Here is a 23,188-nt window from a genome sequence, read left to right on the forward strand (position 1 = left end):
ATGACCATTAGCAGCATCAGAGCTTGGAGAAACCTAATTACCGTGGCTAAACAGTCACGTGGAATTTGACTGCCTTCATGACTTGTGACTGCTGGTGTGGCGGTAATACAGTCACAGCAACAGCCCTAAATGAACCAATCACATTTTGACTTGCAATGGGTGGGACCATTTATTTTTTAAAGTGATGTGTCTAGGCCTCACTACTGAGAGTGCAAGAGGTAATGAATTCATAATACAGAATAACAGTGGGTGGCGGCAATACACTAATAGTCTGCCATAAAACATTGAAGAAGAAAGGGGCGCATGATAAAATAATCAGCGTTAGCTAGCTTGTGTTGTAGTAGTGTGACAAAGGTGACAGCGTCTGTAGCAGCTTTTCAAGGTGGACTTCAAGTTGGATGTTGCTAATTTGTTATAGATTAACTTTCAAACTTCATTTACAAATGTCGATCATCTGGTAAGTGGCACTGATTTTTGTTGCAGCTCGCTTGTTGTGAGATATCTCTTTGAAAATAATGACTGAAATATTATTGCAATTAAACTTTAGAGCACAGGTTAGTGTGATGAACGTGATAAAATATATTTGCAATGGGAAGTAATAGCTGGTTTGTTAATTTCATTTTGGAAATGAAATGGTTGTGCTTTTGTATTGTTATGATTTTATGGGGCCTACTCCAGTGAATGGGCTGCTTATTCTTTAACATTATTTGATGCTGTGTGTGACTGCTGTCTCTGCGTGTCATCAAAACGGGCTCTCTTTCAGCACCATGGAGTGCACAGGTATTAGGGTCGCTGTCCTTTCAGCACCATGAGCCTGTCAACTTTGATGTGACACTGTTGTTGTCGCTATTGGTGATAGTGGTGTTAGCTACCATAGGTTGTGTTAACGGTGCATTATTTTATGCTATGTGTCACATACCAGTTCTGTCTGTGTGTGCAGGAGCCCAAAGAGCAGCCAGGCTCTTTGGGCTCCTCCTTCTGTTTTTCAGTTAGGGATTTTTTCTTAACGTTAAGGATCCCAATTTTGTTTATACGTTTTAATATTTAAACGTTAACACTCCTAATTGCAACATATGGTGCATTTGTTTTCTTGTAGGCGTAAGTAAAATACCATGTAAACTACTTGGTACCGGTGGCCCCTGTATATAGCGTCTTTATTGTTGTTCTTTTTGTGTTACTTTTTATTATTTTAGCCTACTTGGTAAATATTTTATTCTTATTGAACTGCACTGTTGGTTAAGGGCTTGTAAGTAAGCATTTCACGGTAAAGTCTACACTTGTGGTATTTGGAGCATGTGGGAAATAAAGTTTGATTTGATGTCTTCTACCTGAACAGTGCACCTTGTATGTCAATGGTGACATTGATCGATGACACAAAATATATCAAAATAATAAGCAGACTTCTCAGATTTTCTCGTGCCACATTTGCGCCTGATGTTTTGATTTGAGGGCTGTATGAAAACATCCCCACTGAAGTTCAGCTTAGCTCAGATTTATTTTAATGAGTGGGAGGGGGGGGGGGAAGTATCTGCAGATTAGAGATGAGACTGTATTTACTCAGAGTATTTTTAGAACTAAGGTCCAGAATAAGTTCTTTGAATTTCTTTAACCAAGTTTTTTCTTCAACGTTCATTCGCTGCCAACTTCTCTGTGGCACTGAAATAATGAGGAGACTTAAAGGGACACAGAGAATAATAAACCGACTAACTCCTCCTTTTCAGAGAAAACCCAATCATATCTAGAAGTGGCCTGATCCCTTAAATCTGGTTACACAGCTATGGGCCATTTCTACCATGAACACATCAGGAATGCTGTTTTTCGGTGCATACTATTTTGTGATGTACTTCTCCTTTATGTGATATACTGTGTTTATCATGTGAATGGTATTCACCTCTGCAGTGATATGACATCTACACCATTATCCAGAAAACCAAAGACCCAATCCAATTCGCATACTGCACCAACAGATAGTGCCCACGAAGCGCATCACTAAGCTAAGGACCCTGGGACTAACAACTCCCTCGGCAACTGGATTCTGGACATCCTGACGGGCCGCCCCCAGGTGGTAAGGGTAGGCAACAACACATCTGCCACACTGGGCCCCTCAGGGGTGACATGCTTAGTCCCCTACTGTACTCCCTGTTCACCCACGACTGCGTGGCCAAGCACGACTCCAACACCATCATTAAGTTTGCTGATGACACAATGGTGGTAGGCCTGCTCACCGACAACGATGAGACAGCCTATAGGGAGGAGGTCAGAGATCTGGCAGTTTGGTGTCAGGACAACAACCTCTCCCTCAGCGTGAGAAAGACAAAGGAGCTGATCATGGATTACAGGAAAAGGAGGACCGAACACGCCTCCATCCACATCGACTGGGCTTTAATGGAGCGGGTTGAGAGCTTAACCTGTTGGGGGTAGGGGGCAGTATTGACACGGCCGGATAAAAAACGTACCTGATTTAATCTGGTTACTACTCCTGCCCAGTAACTAGAATATGCATGTAATTATTGGCTTTGGATAGAAAACACCCTAAAGTTTCTAAAACTGTTTGAATGGTGTCTGTGAGTATAACAGAACTCATATGGCAGGCAAAAACCTGAGAAGATTCTTTACAGGAAGTGCCCTCTCTGACAAGATCTTGTTCTTCTTGTCTCTGTTTATTGAAGACTGAGGATCTTTGCTGTAACGTGACACTTCCTACGGCTCCCATAGGCTCTCAGAGCACGGGAAAAAGCTGAATGATATCGAGGCAGCCCCAGGCTGAAACACATTTGCGCGTTTGGCAAATGGCCGATCAGAGGACAATGGGCTTAGGCGCGTGCACGAGTCGACCCCGTGCTTTATTTTCTTTCGTCTTTTTACCTAAACGCAGATTCCCGGTCGGAATATTATCGCTTTTTTACGAGAAAAATGGCATAAAAATTGATTTTAAACAGCGGTTGACATGCTTCGAAGTACGGTAATGGAATATTTAGAATTCTTTTGTCACGAAATGCGCCGTGCTCGTCACCCTTCTTTACCCTTTCGGATAGTGTCTTGAACGCACGAACAAAACGCCGCTGTTTGGATATAACTATGGATTATTTGGGACCAAACCAACATTTGTTATTGAAGTAGAAGTCCTGGGAGTGCATTCTGACGAAGAACACCAAAGGTAATCAAACTTTTCTAATAGTAAATCGGAGTTTGGTGAAGGCTAAACTTGCTGGGTGTCTAAATAGCTAGCCCTGTGATGCCGGGCTATCTACTTAGAATATTGCAAAATGTGCTTTCACCGAAAAGCTATTTTAAAATCGGACATAGAGTGCATAGAGGAGTTCTGTATCTATAATTCTTAAAATAATTGTTATGCTTTTTGTGAACGTTTATCGTGAGTAATTTAGTAAATTTTTTGTAAATTCACCGGAAGTTTGCGGGGGGGTATGCTAGTTCTGAACGTCACATGCTAATGTAAAAAGCTGGTTTTTGATATAAATATGAACTTGATTGAACAAAACATGCATGTATTGTATAACATAATGTCCTAGGGTTGTCATCTGATGAAGATCATCAAAGGTTAGTGCTGCATTTAGCTGTCTTCTGGGTTTTTGTGACATTATATGCTAGCTTGAAAAATGGGTGTCTGATTATTTCTGGCTGGGTTTTTGAAATCGGACAGTGTGGTTAGATTAACGAGAGTCTTGTCTTTAAAATGGTGTAAAATAGTCATATGTTTGAGAAATTGAAGTAATAGCATTTCTAAGGTATTTGAATAACGCGCCACGGGATTTCACTGGCTGTTACGTAGGTGGGACGAAATCGTCCCACTGGCCCTAGAGAAGTTAAAGTTCTTTGGTGTCCACATCCCAACAAACTATCATGGTCCAAACACCAAGACAGTCGTGAAGAGGGCACAACAACACCTATTCCCGCTCAGGAGACTGAAAGGAGTTGGCATGGGTCCCCAGATCCTCAACAGCTGCACCTCGAGAGCATCCTGACTGGTTGTATCATCACCTGGTATGGCAACTGCTCGGCATCTGACTAAGGGTAAGGCGCTACAAACATTAATGCGTACGGCCCAGTACATCACTGCGACCAAGCTTCCTGCCATCCAGGACCTCTATACTAGGCTGTGTCAGAGGAAGGCCCAAAAAATTGTCAAAGACTCCAGTCACCCAAGTCGTAGACTGCTCTCTCTGTTACCGCACGGTAAGCGGTAACAGAGCGCCACGTCTAGGTCCATAAGGCTCCTTAACAGCTTCTACCTCAATCAATAAGACTGCTAAACAATTAATCAAATGGCCAGCTGGACTATTTGCATTGACACCCCACCCCCTTTGTTTTTACAGTGCTGTTACTTTCTGTTTATTATCTACGCATAGTCACTTTACCCCTATCTACATGTACATATTACCTCGACTAACCTGTACCCCCGCACGTTTACTCGGTACCGGTACTCCCTGTATATAGCCTCGTTATTGTTACTTTTTTTACTTTAGTTGATTTAGTAAATCAAATAAAATCAATTTATAAATGTCTCCATGTGTATAAAGCATATTTTTGTAGTTTATATTCCCCCAGGGACTACAATCAACCCCCTGCCTTTTGTAAACAGGCCAAGTCCTGTTGACACTGGTCACACCATTAAGCTAGCCTTCCTCTTGGCCACTAGCACTCGATTAAATTACCTTGCTACGGAAGAATGAAAACTTGGCTTCACTTGGCTTTTCAGGCTGTCGCACAGGATTGCATTTAAAGTGTTGCTCATTCATTGCACAGCAACACAAACAGCTATTGGGGCTGCAGAGGGGGTTGGAAGACAGGCTAACGCACACACAGGGCACATCCCCAAGGCTCCTGGCACCACAGAGAAACACTGAACCGCAGTTAGACACGCAGAGGGGTTCGTCTAGGACAGTGGTTCCCAAACTTTTTATAGTCCCGTACCCCTTCAAACATTCACCCTCCAGCTGCGTGCCTCCTCTAGCACCAGGGTCAGCGCACTCTCAAATGTTGTTTTTTTCCATCATTGTAAGCCTGCCACACACACACACTATATGATACATTTATTAAACATAAGAATGAGTGTGAGTTTGTCACAACCCGGCTCGTGGGTAGTGACAAAGAGCTCTTATAGGACCAGGGCACAAATAATAATAATAATCTATAATTTCTCTCTTTATTTAACCATTTTACATATAAAACCTTATTTGTTCATCGAAAATTGTGAATAACTCACCACAGGTTAATGAGAAGGGTGTGCTTGAAAGGATGCACATAACTCTGCAATGTTGGGTTGTATTGGAGTCCCAGTCTTAAATCCTTTTCCACACACAGTCTGTGCCTGTATTTAGTTTTCATGCTAGTGAGGGCCCAGAATCCACTCTCACATAGGTACGTGGTTGCAAAGGGCATCAGTGTCTTAACAGCGCAATTTGCCAAGGCAGGATACTCTGAGCGCAGCCCAATCCAGAAATCTGGCAGTGGCTTCTGATTAAATTTTCACAGAACCACTTGTTGCAATTTCGATGAGGCTCTCTTGTTCAGATATCGGGTAAGTGGACTGGAGGCAGGGCATGAAAGTACCTGTAATTGCGCACCCAAGTCAGTCAGGTGCTTCGCTATACCACATTTGACACTGTCCGTAAGCTGGAGTTCATTTGCACACAAACAAATCATACAATGATGGAAAGACCTGTGTGTTGTCCTTGTTAATGCAGACAGAGAAGAGCTCCAACTTCTTAATCATGTCCTCAATTTTGTCCCGCACATTGAATATATTTGCGGAGAGTCCCTGTAATCCTAGATTCAGATCATTCAGGGGAGAATAAACATCAGCCAGATAGGCCAGTCATGTGAGAAACTCATCATCATGCAAGCGGTCAGACAAGTGAAAATGATGGTCAGTAAAGAAAACTTTAAGCTTGTCTCTCAATTTAAAATAACTTGTCAATACTTTGCCCCTTGATAACCAGCGCACTTCTGTATGTTGTAAAAGCATTACATGGTCGCTGCCCATATCATTGCATAGTGCAAAAAATACACGAGAGTTCAGGGACCTTGCTTTAACAAAGTTATCCATTTTCACTGTAGTGTCCAAAACGTCTTTCAAGCTGTCAGGCATTCCCTTGGCAGCAAGAGCCTCTTGGTGGATGCTGCAGTGTACCCAAGTGGTTTCGGGAGCAATTGCTTGCATGCACGTTACCACTCCACTATGTCACCTTGTTAATGTGGTTGGATGTTAATTATTTGACTAGGATGCCTGTATTTGACATTGTGTTGTTATTTCGCTGAACACTAGATGGTTTCATTTGATTTTTGGCAGTGAAACGAGGCTACTCAGATGAGAAAAAAACCTCACCCAAATGTATAGCCCCGTTGGAAAACATAAATGGACTGTTTTAAAAAGATATATACAGTTGAAGTTGGAAGTGTACATACTCCTTAGCCAAATAAATTTCAACTCAGTATTTCACAATTCGTGATATTTAATCCTAGTAAAAATTCCCTGTCTTAGGTCAGTTAGAATCACCACTTTATTTTAAGAATGTGAAATGTCAAAATAATAGTAGAGAGAATTATTTATTTTTTATGGAATTTTCCAAGCTGTTCAAAGGCACAGTCAACTTAGTGTATGTAAACTTCTGACCCACTGGAATTGTGATACAGTGAATTATAAGTGAAATAATCTGTCTGTAAACAATTGTTGGAAAAATTACTTGTGTCATGCACAAAGTAGGATGTCCTAACAGACTTTCCAAAACTTTAGTTTGTTAACAAGAAATTTGTGGAGTAGTTGAAAAACGAGTTTTATTGACTCCAACCTAAGTGTATGTAAACTTCCGACATCAACTGTATGTATGTATGTATGTATGTATGTATGTATGTATGTATGTATGTATGTATGTATGTATGTATGTATGTATGTATGTATGTATGTATGTATGTATGCATGCATGTATAAAATAAAAATATATATCACTTTTTTATTTGCCGTACCCTGACGGCATTGCGCATACCCCTGAGGGTACGCGTACCCCAGTTTGGAATACCTGGTCTAGGATAACATCACTGTCGGATAAGGAGCCCCATACTCACCAAACACAGTCCTAGCTGGCACGGACTCTCTGTTCAGCCAGAAGGACACCTGGGAGAGGATGACGGTCATAATGCATGGTAGATAGGTCTGGATCACAAAGTAGCCAATCTTCCGCTTCAAATGGAAATGTGCCGTCATGACAGTGTATTCGCCTGTAGAGAGAGAGTGCTTTATTCATTTATATGGCCTCAACTACAGTGCCACTCTTTGAAGGATAGCGTTATTTATTTACATCCGATTCTATTCATTTTTTCACCAGTTCATATGTGAATTCATAATAATATGGATGTGGATGCTTTGGGTTGGATATGCAATGTTCAAAAAACTATGGACTTTTCAGAGTTCAAACAATAAGCCTATTGAATAAAGCTTTGTACATTGTATAACTGCAATGCAAAACTAAACCTCTAACGAGGATATTCAATTATGCCAATGCCGCAGCAGCATGCATGACTTGTAATGGGAGAATATCTCAAAGAGAACCCAAGATGAGATGAGAAAGATGTTTACCCGTGTCAACAGAACAGAGAAATAGATCACATTTGCTTTGATTCTGCTATGAGGACCTTGATACTGCAACTTGGCAGAAGGAAACTCCTTTTCAGCAGACTGGAGGGAGGGAATTTTCCCCACCTAATCCCAAAATATTTATTATTCCCTGTTATTTGAGAGCACTTACAGTATTGCCTGCTTTCACCCCATTTACAGGGAGTCTTAATGCTCTCTCGCTCTCCTGTCTTTACACACACGTTATGGTCTTCTATACTCGTGAGGACCTAACATACATTTCCATTCAAAATCCTATTTTCCCTAAACCTTAACATAAACTTATCCTGTAGCCCTAACCACCAACTCCTTACCCTAACCCTAATTCTAACCCTAATTGTAACCCTAACCTTAAATCTAACCCTTAAGCTTAAAATAGCCAATGTCCTCATGGGGACGTGGGAAATGGGGGAGGTTAATTTGCATGCCTGCCCTGATGTCTCTCTGTCGTGGATGGGGAGGTTAATTTGCATGCCTGCCCTGATGTCTCTCTGTCGTCGATGGGGGGAGAGAATCTGCGAGACGTGGTGGGATTTACTCCAGAGAAGCTTACGCATGCTTCCCTGCGAGCGGGAAGACTGTAATTACAGGATGAAGATGATAATCACTCCACAGACACCGACATAACAGACATAAGGTCCTCTACCGCCATTGCAATCAAGTGGCTCAATCAAGTGGCTCAAACACCAAAAGATTGTGGAGCATTTTGTGTAGATCGGTAAAACAAATCCCAATTAACTGGGTCTCAATATCCAGGCTCCATGTCAACAATTTGTGGAAATTGTGCAATGGGGTAAATACTTGTTATTGGCTCTTTATCTGTGGCTTAACAATGCCAAATTAAAAACCTCTACGGGATCGGTGTCCCTCCACTGGGACAGTTGAGCTAACGTGCACTAATGTGATTAACATGAAATTGTAAGTAATATGAAAAGATTCCTAGGACATAGACATGTCTTATATGTGCAGAAAGCTTAAATTATTGTTAATCTAACTGCACTGTCCAATTTACAGTAGATATTATAGTGAAACAATACCATGCTATTGTTTGTGGAGAGTGCACAACAACAACAAAACTTTTATCATGGCAACTGGTTTGATACATTCACCTCTGAAGGTAAATAATATACTTACATTCAATAATCTTGCTCTGATTTGTCATCCTGAGGGTCCCAGAGATAAACTGTAGCATAGTTTTGATTGATAAAATCCATTTTTATATTCAAATGTAGGAACAGTGTTCTACAGTTTAACCTGTTAGGGCTAGGGGGCAGTATTGACATGGCCGGATAAAAAACGTACCCGATTTAATCTGGTTACTACTCCTGCCCAGTAACTAGAATATGCATATAATTATTGGCTTTGGATAGAAAACACCCTAAAGTTTCTAAAACTGTTTGAATGGTGTCTGAGTATAACAGAACTCATATGGCAGGCCAAAACCTGAGAAGATTCCATGCAGGAAGTGGCCTGTAAGACAAATTGTGTTTCATCTTGGCTCTTTTTATTGAAGACTGAGGATCTTTGCAATAACATGACACTTCCTACGGCTCCCATAGGCTCTCAGAGCCCAGGAAAAAGCTGAACGATATCGAGGCAGGCTCTGGCTGAAACACATTATCGCTTTTGGCAAGTGGCCGATCAGAGTACTATGGGCTTAGGCGCGTGCCCGAGTCGACCGAATGCTTTATTTTCTTTCGTCTGTTTACCTAAACGCAGATTCCCGGTCGGAATATTATCGCTTTTTTATGAGAAAAATTGCATAAAAATTGATTTTAAACAGCAGTTGACATGCTTCGAAGTACGGTAATGGAATATTTAGAATTCTTTTGTCACGAATTGCGCCATGCTCGTCACCCTTATTTACCCTTTCGGATAGTGTCTTGAACGCACGAACAAAACGCCGCTGTTTGGATATAACTATGGATTATTTTGAACCAAACCAACATTTGTTATTGAAGTAGAAGTCCTGGGAGTGCATTCTGATGAAGACAGCAAAGGTAATAACATTTTTCTATTAGTAAATCTGACTTTGATGAGTGCTAAACTTGCTGGGTGTCTAAATAGCTAGCCCTGTGATGCTGGGCTATCTACTGAGAATATTGCAAAATGTGCTTTCACCGAAAAGCTATTTTAAAATCGGACATATCGAGTGCATAGAGGAGTTCTGTATCTATAATTCTTAAAATAATTGTTATGCTTTTTGTGAACGTTTATCGTGAGTAATTTAGTAAATTCACCGGCAGTGTTCGGTGGGAATGCTAGTCACATGCTAGTCACATGCTAATGTAAAAAAGCTGTTTTTTTATATAAATATGAACTTGATTGAACAAAACATGCATGTATTGTATAACATAATGTCCTAGGGTTGTCATCTGATGAAGATCATCAAAGGTTAGTGCTACATTTAGCTGTGGTTTGGGTTTATGTGACATTATATGCTAGCTTGAAAAATGGGTGTCTGAATATTTCTGGCTGGGTACTCTGCTGACATAATCTAATGTTTTGCTTTCGTTGTAAAGCCTTTTTGAAATCGGACAGTGTGGTTAGATTAACGAGAGTCTTATCTTTAAAATGGTGTAAAATAGTCATATGTTTGAAAAATTGAAGTTTTTGCATTTTTGAGGAATTTGAATAACGCGCCACGGGATTACACTGGCTGTTGAGTAGGTGGGATGCAAGCGTCCCACCTAGCCCATAGAGGTTAAATCCCTGCTGTGTCTGGCTCCACACCCACCCCGCCCGGCCATCTAGATGTGTAAAGGAGGCCCCGGTGCACAACTGAGCAAGAGGACAAGGACATTAGAGTGTCTAGTTTGAGAAACAGACGCCTCACAAGTCCTCAACTGGCAGCTTCATTAAATAGTACCTGCAAAACACCAGTCTCAACGTCAACAGTGACGAGGCGACTCCGGAATGCTGGCCTTCTAGGCAGAGTTGCAAAGAAAAAGCCATATTTCAGACTGGCCAATAAAAAGAAAAGTAATATGGACAAAAGAACAGACTGGACAGAGATATGGCTTTTTCTTCATAACTCTGCCTAGAAAGCCAGCATCCCAGAGTTGCCTCTTCACTGTTGATGTTGAGACTGGTGTTTTGCAGGTACTATTTAATGAAGATGCCAGTTGAGGACTTGTGAGGCGTCTGTTTCTCAAACTAGACACTAATGTACTAGTCCTCTTGCTCAGTTGTGCACCGGGGCCTCCCACTCCTCTTTATATTCTGGTTAGAGATAGTTTGCGCTGTTCTGTGAAGGGAGTAGTACACAGCGTTGTACGAGATCTTCCATTTCTTGGCAATTTCTCACATGGAATAGCCTTTATTTCTCAGAACAAGAATAGACTGAGGAGTTTCAGAAGAAAGGGCTTTGTTTCTGGCCATTTTGAGCCTGTAATCGAACCCACAAATGCTGATGCTCCAGATACTCAACTAGTCTAAAGAAGGCCAGTTTTATTGCTTCTTTATTCAGAACAACAGTTTTCAGTTGTGCTAACATAATTGCAAAAGGGTTTTCTAATGATCAATTAGCCTTTTAAAATGATAAACTTGGATTAGCAAACACAACGTGCCATTGGAACACAGGAGTAATGGTTGCTGATAATGGGCCTCTGTGCACTTACACAGATATTCCATAAAAATCTGACATTTCCAGCTACAATAGTCATTTACAACATTAACAATGTCTACACTGTATATCTGATACATCTTATGTTATTTTAAATGGACAAAATCTTTTCTTTTCTTTAAAAAACAAGGACATTTCGAAGTGACCCCAAACTTTTGAACGGTAGTGTACATATTACCTAAAGTACCTCGACTAACCTGTACCCCCGCACATTGATTCGGTACCGGTACCCCCTGTATATAGCCTCGCTACTGTTATTTTATTGTTGCTCTTATTTTTTACTTTAGTTTACTTAGTAAATATTTTTCTTAACTGCATTGTTGGTTAAGGGCTTGTAAGCATTTCACAGTAAGGTCTACAACTGTGGTATTCGGCGAATGTGACAAATAGAATTTGATTTGAACCCTCCTGCCTCAGCCAGGGTTGGGAGGGCCAGAAACATGGATCTTACCCTTCACCCCTGGCTGAAGATAACCAACAGTGCACCTCAGCCACGCTCAAGGTCCTAAACGATATCATAACTGCCATCGATAAAAAACAGTACTGTGCAGCCGTCTTCATCGACCTGGCCAAGGCTTTTGACTCTGTCAATCACCGTATTCTTATCGGCAGACGCAACAGCCTTGGTTTCTCTAATGACTGCCTCGCCTGGTTCACTAACTACTTCTCAGATCGAGTTTAGTGTGTCAAATCGGAGGGCCTGTTGTCCGGACCTCTGGCAGTTTCTATGGCGGTGCCACAGGGTTCAATTCTCAGGCCGACTCTTTTCTCTGTATATCACTGATGTCGCTCTTGCTGCGTGTGATTCTTTGATCCACCTCTACGCAGATGACACCATTCTGTATACTTCTGGCCATTCTTTGGACACTGTGTTAACCTGTTGGAGATAGGGGGCAGTATTTGCACGGCCGGATAAAAAAAACGTACCCGATTTAATCTGGTTACTACTCCTGCCCAGTAACTAGAATATGCATGTAATTAGTAGATTTGGATAGAAAACACTAACGTTTCTAAAACTGTTTGAATGGTGTCTGAGTATAACAGAACTCATATGGCAGTCAAAACCCTGAGACAAATCCTAACAGGAAATGGAAATCTGATGTGTGGAATCACTTCAAACCTTTGCCATTGAAACACACAGGGACTTATTAATCATTTAGCACTTCCTAAGGCTTCCACTAGATGTCAACAGTCTTTACAAAGTGGTTTGAGTCTTCTATGGTAGAAACTGACCCAAAGAGAGGCTTGGGAAGTTGGTCACAGGGGGAGGGCTATTACTACTATGACACGGGTGCCCATGGGAAACCTTTTGTTCTGAAACGTTTAGTAAGAAAATGCAATCGTCCGCCTTGAATATTATTGAAGCTCTGGTTGAAAAAGGCCCTAAAGATTTATGTTATACAACGTTTGACATGTTTGAACGAACGGAAATATATATTTTTTTTGCACATTCGTGACGACAAGTCCCGTGCGCTTCAGTACATTATGAGTAGCCTTCGGAACGCGCTAACAAGAAGGAACTATTGGGACATAAATTATTAAGTTTTTCAAACAAAACTACATTTGTTGTGGACCTGGGATTCCTGCAAGTGCCTTCTGATGAAGATAATCAAAGGTAAGGGAATATTTACAATAGTATATTTGATTTTAGATGGTTCCAAGATGGCGCTAACATGTATCGCCTAGCCTATTTTTCTGAGCATACCACGTCGTTTATTGCAAAGTGTGATTTCCCAGTAAAGTTATTTTTAAATCTGGCAATGCGGTTGCATTCACGAGATGTTAATCTATAATTCTTTGAATGACAATATTACATTTTAACAATGTTTTCGAATAGTAATTTTGTAAATTGTAGCGCTGATCCACCGGAAGCATTTGAGGGAAAATATTTTCTGAACGTCACGCGCCGATGTAAAATGCTGTTTTTATATATAAATATGAACTTTATCGAACAAAAAAAATGCATGTATTGTGTAACATGATGTCCTAGGAGTGTCATCTGATGAAGATTGTCAAAGGTTAGTGCTGCATTTAGCTGTGTTTTGGGTATTTGTGATGCATGCTAGTTGCTTTGAAAATGGCAGTGTGATTTTATTTTGTTAGGGTACTCTCCTAACATAATCTAATGTTTTGCTTTTGCTGTAAAGCCTTTTTGAAATCGGACAACGTGGTTCGATTCAGGAGAGGTGTATCTATAAAATGGTGTAAAATAGTCATATGTTTGAGAAATTGAAGTTATAGCATTTATGAGGTTTTGTATTTCGCGCGACGCGATTCCACTGGCTGTTGACTAGGGTGGGACGCAAGCGTCCCACGTTCCCATACAGGTTAACAAACCTCCAAACGAGATTCAACACCATACAACACTCCTTACGAGGCCTCCAACTGCTCTTAAATGCTAGTAAAAACGAAATACATACTCTTCAACCAATCGCTGCCCGCACCCGCCCGCCCGACTAGCATCACTACTCTGGACGGTTCTGACTTATGTGAATATGTGGACAGAATATGTGGACAACTACAAATACCTAGGTGTCTGGTTAGACTGTAAACTCTCCTTCTAGACTCACATTAAGAATCTCCAATCCAAAGTTACATCTAGAATCGGCTTCCTATTTCGCAACAAAGCCTCCTTCACTCATGCTGCCAAACTTACCCTCGTAAAACTGACTATCCTACCGATCCTTGACTTCGGCGATGTCATTTACAAATTAGCCTCCAACACTCTACTCAGCAAATTGGATGCAGTCTATCACAGTGCCATCCATTTCGTCACCAAAGCCCCATATACTACTAAAACCAACACCCCCATTTGGCTGCCTTTCCTTCCAGTTCTCTGCTGCCAATTACTGTAACGAATTGCAAAAATCACTGACTTATATCTCCCTCACTGTAAATAGAGATGGTGGTGGTGAGGGACTCTTCACTGTTCTATTGTGGAAGATGGGAGATGCCCTCCCCTATAGCTTGTTAAATCAGCCACATTTGATTGGGAATGGAGTAGACCAGGGGAAGGATGCCTTTCTAGCAAATGAGCAATGCACGCTCATTCCAGAAGGAGGCAGGAGACAGGGCAGCTTGACATACTCCTCTGTGGGTGCAAATGAAGATGGAGAGCCTGGTTCTAGATAGCTTCAGCCTCCTGTCGGCACTGATGACGCCAGCACACCCACACTTGAGATGCTAATGTCCAATGCATCTGATGGAATCTAGGCCAAACTTTTGTCCTCTGAGCAAGTTGACGTTTAATGGGATGAATCTTGTCCTGGAGGTAGAGCTGTATGATTTCCCCTAAATGGGCCAGCTGCAAAGTCAAAATTGGCTATATATCATAAAAAAAATTATAAAACAAAAATATGCTTTTTGGTCTTTAATTTAAGGTTTTGGTTAGGATTAATGTTAGAAGTGTGGTTAGGTTTAAAATCAAATGTATGACTTTGTGGCTGTGCCAGCTAGTGACTAATATGCCAAGCTGCCTACAGTACATGAGTCACCCCAATAAATGCCAACCTGTGACCTCTGATAAAGGACAGAGGGAAGCATGGGCTAGAGTGCCTATGTAGGACTGCTGCCATTGACCCAGGTGAGGGGGATAAAGACAAATAGATAAAGATGAAATGTCAAAAAGGCTTGAATACACTTGATTGGTTAGAAAACAAACCCACAATATTTTCATTAAAGGTCCAATTCAGCCTTATATATATATCTCAAATCATTGCTGGGTAACAAATAAGTACCTTACTGTGATTTTTTTCAATCAATATGGTCCTAAATAAACAAAAACAGCTTAGCAAAGCATTTCCCTAGGACCGTCTGAGAGTGTTATGAGTGGGGAGGGAAAAACTGAAAACCTGCTGTAATTGGCAGAGGTTTGGAACTCTCTTATTGGTCTATTAACCTAAAGAGGCTGACATTTCAGACTGTGGTTTCAAACAGCTCTTACACTAAAGGGACATTATCATAATTTTCACAATTTCACAGTATTATTCCAACCTTACTTCTAATGCTATTTTGTCATTTTCTGTCCACACATTTGCGTTGGAGAACACCCCTCTGTTCTCTCTATGTGAGTCAATGTAAAAATATAACAAAATGAAGTGATTTGCTAAAAGTATTTTGCTGTTATGCTCGTGGTCCTATTGCAAGATGTCCCTTGCACTCAAGCCTCAGTCACCCAAGATGTCCCTCGCACTCAAGTACAGTCACCCATGCTAAATGACCTAGTTTACCCCCACGGTTGATGACACACTGACACAGTGCTGATGAATGATTCATTTAAAGTCAGACAGTCAGCAAATCTGTAGTGGGAAAGTACAACAAATGGATTTTCAGCGAAGGGGGTTCCTCCGTATTTCACTTGGGAAATGTTCCTAGTGGCCCAGGAATTAAATATTTTACTCACTTTCAGACTAGTAGCATCTCAGCTAGAACATTTGGTTCCTTGGAAGCTGTCAGAAGGTACATTTTTGGTTTGCCATTGGTTCTGGGAACGAAGCCATACGTTTTCTGATCAGTTAAACAACATTTGTTTTAAATGTTCTGAGAATTTGAATAACTTCCTTAATTAACTTTCACTGAATGTTTCAATAAGACTTCATAACACTGCTAGAGTAGCTTATTTGGGGTTGACTTTAAAAAAAATCAAAGCACAGATAGGACACATGGAAATTAATTTCCATAGGCATTAATAATTTTTTATTGTGACACGGCATCAGTGAGATTCAAAACAATAATCTTATGTTCTCTATCCATGGAATTAGTCCACTGCCCCACCAAAGTGGCGCTAGCATGCCATGTTTTTTTGATGATAACAAAGCTGTTCATTTGAGTAATTTCAAAGGAAACAAGCACTCATTAAGATCAGGTGTGGCCCATTAGTGGGCGCGGCCAACACACCTGAACACATTTAACAAGATTGAGGATAGAAAGTTTTGTTGATGCCGAGAATGGAATGTATATGTTTTTAAATAACACTTAAAACATTCTCTGAATGTTAAAGTGTTGTGGTTTTTATAGAAAGTTGTCTTAACATTCTGAAAACTGAATTTATGTATTTAAAAACAGTCTTACAACTGAATATTAAAGTTTTCTTGTCATTTTCATGGCAAGTATTCTTAATGTTCTCGGAACAATTTGAGAACATGACTTTAAATAGAACCACAAGGAAACCTTTAGGAAACATTATGCTGAAGTACTAAAATTCCCGTAGACGAACATTGCTAAAGTTCTTAAATAATTTGATAACATGACTTTAAATAGAACCATGTGGAAACCTCTAGGAAGCGTTATGCTTAAGTACTGAAATTCCCACAGAACAATTTAAGAACATGACTTTAAATAGAACCATGAAGAAACTGATGTACTGAAATAACCACAGAAGAACATTGTTTCTTAACATTCTCTGAACAATTTGAGAACATTCCCAATGTCAAACGTTCCTAGAACATTACCAAAATTGAAATTAAATGTAATCATGTTTGAAGTTTTAGGAAACGTTCTGTTTAAAGGAATGAAACTGTAGATGAAAGAAAGGAACACCTATTTAGGTGAGGTGCTGGCTAGCGGAGTAGAACACTTGAAAAATTAAAGGAGAGCCGCACACTTTAGGAGCTCAGATGCAATAATTGAATAACCTAATAACCAATGTTTCTGCATCTGAGCTCCAAGAGTGTGCAGCTCTCTTTATCTTTTTAAAGTAATGCAACACATTTTTTTGGTCAAGTTTCTTAAATGTGCTGAGAATGTTCCAAAGCAACTATCCTGCATCATTCCCAGAAAGTGTGGGAAGATTGTATGCAAAATAACCATAGGACAAGCACGCTCTCACCAAGCTCTAAGAAACATATGGTTCTCAGAATGTTATGTGCTAGCTGGGATTATGACTGGAGCATTTAGTTGAGATTGGCTTTTCATTTAGGAAAAGCCAGAGTCGGGATTGCAATTGGATGTTAAAACAGCCAACAGTAGTATTCTCTACATCGTTGGAATGTAGACATCTGCGTAATAATGGAGAGTGGGAGTCTGTGTTTGTCTAAGTGAAGGAGAAGAAGGAAGGAAGGAAGTGGGGAAAGGAGGAGAAGAGATCATCAAGAGCATTTCAAACATGTCGTGACTTGTCTGATGAGAGTGCTCCCCAGAGACGCATGTGGATACATGCAGAGGGGGCAGATACTAATCATTGAAGACCACTACATGAGCCACCGTATTGATCCGCCTGGCTGATCCATGCCATGCAACACAGCTGTGTCCTGTGGCTTTTCTGACCTATAATGAACTGCTGTTCTGTATCTTCACAGGAGCTCGTACAGTTTGCTTTTGTTCCGATGGTGAAGCTCAATTATGTAATGTATTAAAAAAGGAATATACTGTAATTCCACGAACCTTCTGCTTTCCCCTCAGTACTATAAATAAGTTGTAACTCCTCTTAAATTAGATGTGTAATTGCATTTTAAAATGTCATAATGTTCAATGATGACAAACAACCCGTTAGCCATACTCCAGCTAAAACAAGCCTGTCTGTCATCTCGATGGAGTGTGTGTGTCACTGTCGGTTCCCTTTCTTTTCGCTAATGACTCCCCTCCATCTCCTTTGTTGAATGCTTTCCCCATCTGTTCCTATACGCAGGCTTCTTCCTTCCTGTGTTTCCAAGGCCCAGAACACCACAGTTCCTAATTTAACGCTCTGGTGCACTTTTGTGAGACAAGGCTCCTTTTGTGTCTTACAACGGCTCCAAAATAAGACCACCAGCAGCAGCCCAGCTCAGGAATAAGGAGGCGGCTTGCCTTTCAGAACGGAGCTCCCCTGTGTGTCTGAGTGAATGGCAGCTCCTACAGCTGTGCTTTTGTTTCCCATTAATGTTGCAATTAGGCACAAAGTGCTCACTCGCTCCCTCCCCTCCCCTCTCCTCTCCTCTCCTCTCTAACCGACTGAGGAGAACAGGAGTTCTTGCCTCCCGTAGGAGGCGGCGCGCCTGTGTCTCCGAAGCTTTTGTAGTCCAATGGGTCCAAAGTGGAAAGTCTTGTTTTCCAACAGTCAAAGCAGAATCATCGGTTGTTGTTTTGTGCTGTTGGTTCCCTAGTCAGACTAAAATGTATTTTGGAGAAATTCTAGTAGCAGCTCCTATGAATAAACTCAGACATGTAGTATCTCCTGCTGAGAAGACATGGACTAAACATTCTTTCAGCCTCTGTTATCCACAGGCTGAGTCAACTAACAGTGTTTTGCAACCTGAGTTGTTAGTACTCTTGAGGAGGAGACTTGGCCTATCCACAGTGGGACCATGGGAAGATTTCATAAGAACACAGACTTAGCCCTTGGCCGCACAAGCAGAGTGAAAGATAAAAGAGTGAAATGTGATTGGTGGATTCAGTAGCCAAAACGTGTTGAGAACCACTGAACAAACCGATGCAGCCAGTAGTAGCAAGCAGTGCCTCTCACTGATGTGGGCATCAGGAATCTTAAATGATCTGTAGTAAAAACATCCACATCTGCTCCGCTAAACTTTGGCCATCTACAAAGTGATCTTGGATAAATTATGGATTTTTGTTTCTCACTTTCTTCATTTGGCGGCAGCGGTGGGATCCAGGCTTGCAGAGAGAGCTTGTGCTCATGATCTAGTTGTCTAATTGGATGAATAACCAAGCGAAGTAATATCCTGAGCTTACCTGTGCTGGACTTGATGGTTTCTTGGCCCACTGTTTGGCCGAGCAGGTCGTACTGGTTCAAACGGGAGCTCTCTCCTTCCACCACCACAGAGTCGGCAGCCTTACTGGTCCAGACGTAAGTCACCTCTGACATTGTATAGGCATCTGAGATCACAAAGGGAGTGAGGTTAACACCATCAGTGTGGTATGTGAAAAATAGGAATATGAAAATAGGGCAGTGATTCATTCTCTTGGGCAGTGATTCATTCTCTCTTGGGCAGTGATTCATTCTAATTTCTGATGATTCAAGAGAATAGTGTCTAATGTCATGTAACTGTAAGGGTTGTATAATTTCCCCGCCAAAAAAAATCAACTCCATGACTATGTTGCCCATTGTAAGCAAGATCATTACATTTTGTTAGGCAACTGAAAGAAAATGACTACTGCCTTGAGAAATCAACACCGTATAAATTATATAAGATCCAAATCACACCATATTATATTATACACACACACACACACACACACACACACACACACATACATACATACATACATACATACATACATACATACATACATACATACACACACACACACATACATAAAACAAAGCCATCACATCTTCGTACCATGGGTGTTTTATACAGAGAGACAGATATCTTCCTAACTGTGGGTTTTTTTTATACAGAGAGAAATATCTTCCTAGCAATGGGGGTTTTATGCAGAGAGACAAATATGAAGAGGCTAAGACATTTCAAAGAGTAAACATTGACACAGTGAGTCATCAACGCCATTAGAGAATGATTTTCTCCCGCTGCCCGTCTTGCTGCGACATGAAAACACTTAACATACAGTATTAACTCCTAGAAACATTTAAAGTAAGGCTTGTATTATTAATTGACATTGGCAATGGTTGAGTTTCTTTTAATAGGCTGAAGGTTCTATAGCCAGGGGACGGCTTGCAGTGTATTTCACAACATGCAATGACATACTGACTCAGGTAGCGTTTTATTTGATTTTAGGGGATGAAGCATTTGGCCCCATTAGTTTGTTTTGTTTATCATCTGAACAATAATGCATCATGCAACTGAACGAACATATCCACATTGTGTATGACAATATTTTCAGATTCTACTTTTTCTATTATTTATTTATTTATTTCACCTTTATTTAACCAGGTAGGCAAGTTGAGAACAAGTTCTCATTTACAATTGCGACCTGGCGACCTATTAGCATAACTTCTAGAGCTCCTTCAACAAAGTCTTTATAATTAGGTTTTGTGGTATGGAGCAATATGCCAACAGAAATTGAATAAAAATATTTTGTTGTCCCACAGTGTGCCACTAACTAACATCCAAGGGTAGTAGCAGCCAAAGGATAGGAGAGCGCTGCATCGACACTAGGATGAAAACAGAGAGCTCAACTCAGCAGCCAAACCCATCAACACTACCTTCTTATCTTTTTCCCAGAAGCTCAGAGCTGGTAGATCACATGGGGGCCATTTCTCTCGACCAAAGCCTTTCTAAATATGTGCTGCTGCTGACAGCGTGTGTTTTAAGTGAAAAGTGTGTGGGGGGTGGAGGGGGCAATTCTACACCCTTGGTGGTTATGGAATGGTTATTGCTGTAACTGGCAGAGTTGAAATTTAAAGCTCAGTGTTTGTAGCAGCAGAAACAGAGTCTATACTTATCCTGTGTCCTGTTTGGTCGTGTATCCCCTGTTTGGTTTGTTTAGTTATGGTGTGGGACTCGAGAGTGGGACTGTATGCGGGTTTAGGCTCAAATCAAATGAAGCAAGAAGATCAAATTCTGCCTCTTGGAAAAGACAATGTGACAGTGTTGTTGACATGGAGCAGAGCGAGGAGCAGCGCTGAACGACACTGTAACACAAAGGTCACAGTGGTGATTCACTCAAAACTGGTGGCCCCCCAACTAAATCAATGTGACCTACACACATACGACACATGACCTATTGTACGACTTAAACTAGACACATTTTGATTCCTGCACGTGTTTCAAATTGCATGTTCTTTTCACGAGAGTAATGCCCTGGCAACCCAGCGACCCCGTGCGTCTATGTATTTGGCGTGCATTACTCACAGCTGCCAAACTTCAGGGGACATGAGTGGAAGTCCATGGGGAAGTCCTCCAGATGCATCGGACACTCTGCGTGAACCGTCAACCTAGATACAACACAAAGCCCAATGCGTCACTGTAGTGTCCCAAAACACACATACAGTTGAAGTCGGAAGTTTACATACACCTTAGCCAAATACATTTCAACTCAGTTTTTCACAATTCCTGACATTTAATCCAAGTAATAATTAGGTCAGTTAGGACCTAATTAGGTCAGTTAGGATCACCACTTTATTTTAAGAATGTGAAATGTCAGAAAAATAGTAGAGAGAATTATTTATTTCAGCTTTTATTTCTTACATCACATTCCCAGTGGGTCAGAAGTTTACACACACTCAATTAGTATTTGGTAGCATGGCCTTTAAATTGTTTAACGTGGGTCAAGCGTTTCGGGTAGTCTTCCACAAGCTTCCCACAATAAGTTGGGTGAATTTTGACCCATTCCTCCTGACAGAACTGGTGTAACTGAGTCAGGTTTGTAGGCCTCCTTGCGCGCACACCCTTTTCCAATTCTGCCCACAAATTTTCTATAGGATTGAGGTCAGGGCTTTGTGATGGCCACTCCAATACCTTGACTTTGTTGTCCTTAAGCCATTTTGCCACAACTTTGGAAGTATGCTTGGGGTCATTGTCCATTTGGAAGACCCATATGTGACCAAGCTTTAACTTCCTGACTGTTGTCTTGAGATGTTGCTTCAATATATCCATGTAATTTTCCTCCCTCATGATGCCATCTATTTTGTGAAGTGTACCAGTCCCTCCTGCAGCAAAGCACCCCCACAACATGATGCTGCCACCCCCGTGCTTCACGGTTGGGATGGTGTTCTTCGGTTTGCAAAGCCTCCCCCTTTTTCCTCCAAACATAACGATGGTCATTATGGCCAAACAGTTCTATTTTTGTTTCATCAGACGAGAGGACATTTCTCCAAAAAGTACACTCTTTGTCCCCATGTGCAGTTGCAAACCGTAGTCTGGCTTTTTTATGGCGGTTTTGGAGCAGTGGCTTCTTCCATGCTTTGCGGCATTTCAGGTTATGTCAACATAGGACTCGTTTTACAGTGGATATAGATACTTGTGTACCTGTTTCCTCCAGCATCTTCACAAGGTCCTTTGCTGTTGTTCTGGGATTGATTTGCACTTTTCGCACCAAAGTACATTCATCTCTAGGAGACAGAACGCGTCTCCATCCCGAGCGGTGTGACGGCTGGGTGGTCCCATGGTGTTTATACTTGTGTACAATTGTTTGTACAGATCAACGTGGTACCTTCAGGCATTTGGAAATTGCTCCCAAGGATGAATCAGACTTGTGGAGGTGTACAATTTTTTTTATGAGGTCTTGGCTGATTTATTTTGATTTTCCCATGATGTCAAGCAGAGGCACTGAGTTTGAAGGTAGGCCTTGAAATACATCCACAGTCAACTTAGTGTATGTAAACTTCTGACCCACTGGAATTGTGATACAGTGAATTATAAGTGAAATAATCTGTCTGTAAATAAAAGTGTATGTAAACTTCCCACTTCAACTGTATATGTTTAGTGTGTTTGGTAGTGTTAGAATGAACAAGCAATGCATTTGTACCAAACAAACATGAGTGCCTCTTTCAACCTAAATGTAACTAACGTTAAATCAATAATTAAGCAGGACCAGAGTTGATGGAAACCAAATGGATAAAAATGCTTGTAGGGCACACACTGAGCATCCCCAGATTATAGTGGGCAATTTCTGAAATATATTGCACTATGTGCAGTGAAGATGCTCTGTGTCTATTTCCATTCCTGCCAATTTTTTTATTATTATTATTATTATTATTATGTTTACCTTTATTTAACTAGGCAAGTCAGTTAAGAACAAATTCTTAATTTTCAATGACGGCCTAGGAACAGTGGGTTAACTGCCTTGTTCAGGGGCAGAACGACAGATTTTGTTTTTACCTTGTCAGGCCGGGGATTCGATCTTGCAACCTTTCAGTTACTAGTCCAACGCTCTAACCACCTAAAAGGACCTGACAATGCCTTTTCCTAAGTGATTCAATTCAAATGGCCTCTATTGGGCAATATTTTTCTTCTGTATTCTGAAAGCACTCGCTTGTCAAAATAATGGCCCTTTTGGCACTGAGTGAGTAAAATCCTGCAATAAAACCACTAGCACAG

At 41.0% G+C, this 23,188-nt stretch overlaps 1 protein-coding gene across 2 annotated transcripts in view; it reads right to left on the bottom strand.

Moving 5' to 3' along the window:
* The window catches only part of LOC106604576 (gamma-aminobutyric acid receptor subunit alpha-2), a 60,056-nt gene that overhangs the window by 18,512 nt on the left and 18,356 nt on the right, over nt 1–23,188 (bottom strand). For both annotated transcript variants that reach the window (XM_014199347.3, XM_014199351.3), the window contains 3 exons: nt 21,002–21,084; nt 18,921–19,064; nt 7,084–7,236 (listed from right to left, as the gene is read on the bottom strand). In XM_014199347.3, the coding sequence (XP_014054822.1) occupies nt 7,084–7,236; nt 18,921–19,064; nt 21,002–21,084 (380 nt within the window). The remainder of the gene's footprint in view (nt 1–7,083; nt 7,237–18,920; nt 19,065–21,001; nt 21,085–23,188) is intronic.

Source organism: Salmo salar, chromosome 05 (genome assembly GCF_965601325.2).
Source record: "Salmo salar chromosome 05, fSalSal1, whole genome shotgun sequence".
NCBI classification, from domain to species: Eukaryota; Metazoa; Chordata; class Actinopteri; order Salmoniformes; family Salmonidae; genus Salmo; species Salmo salar.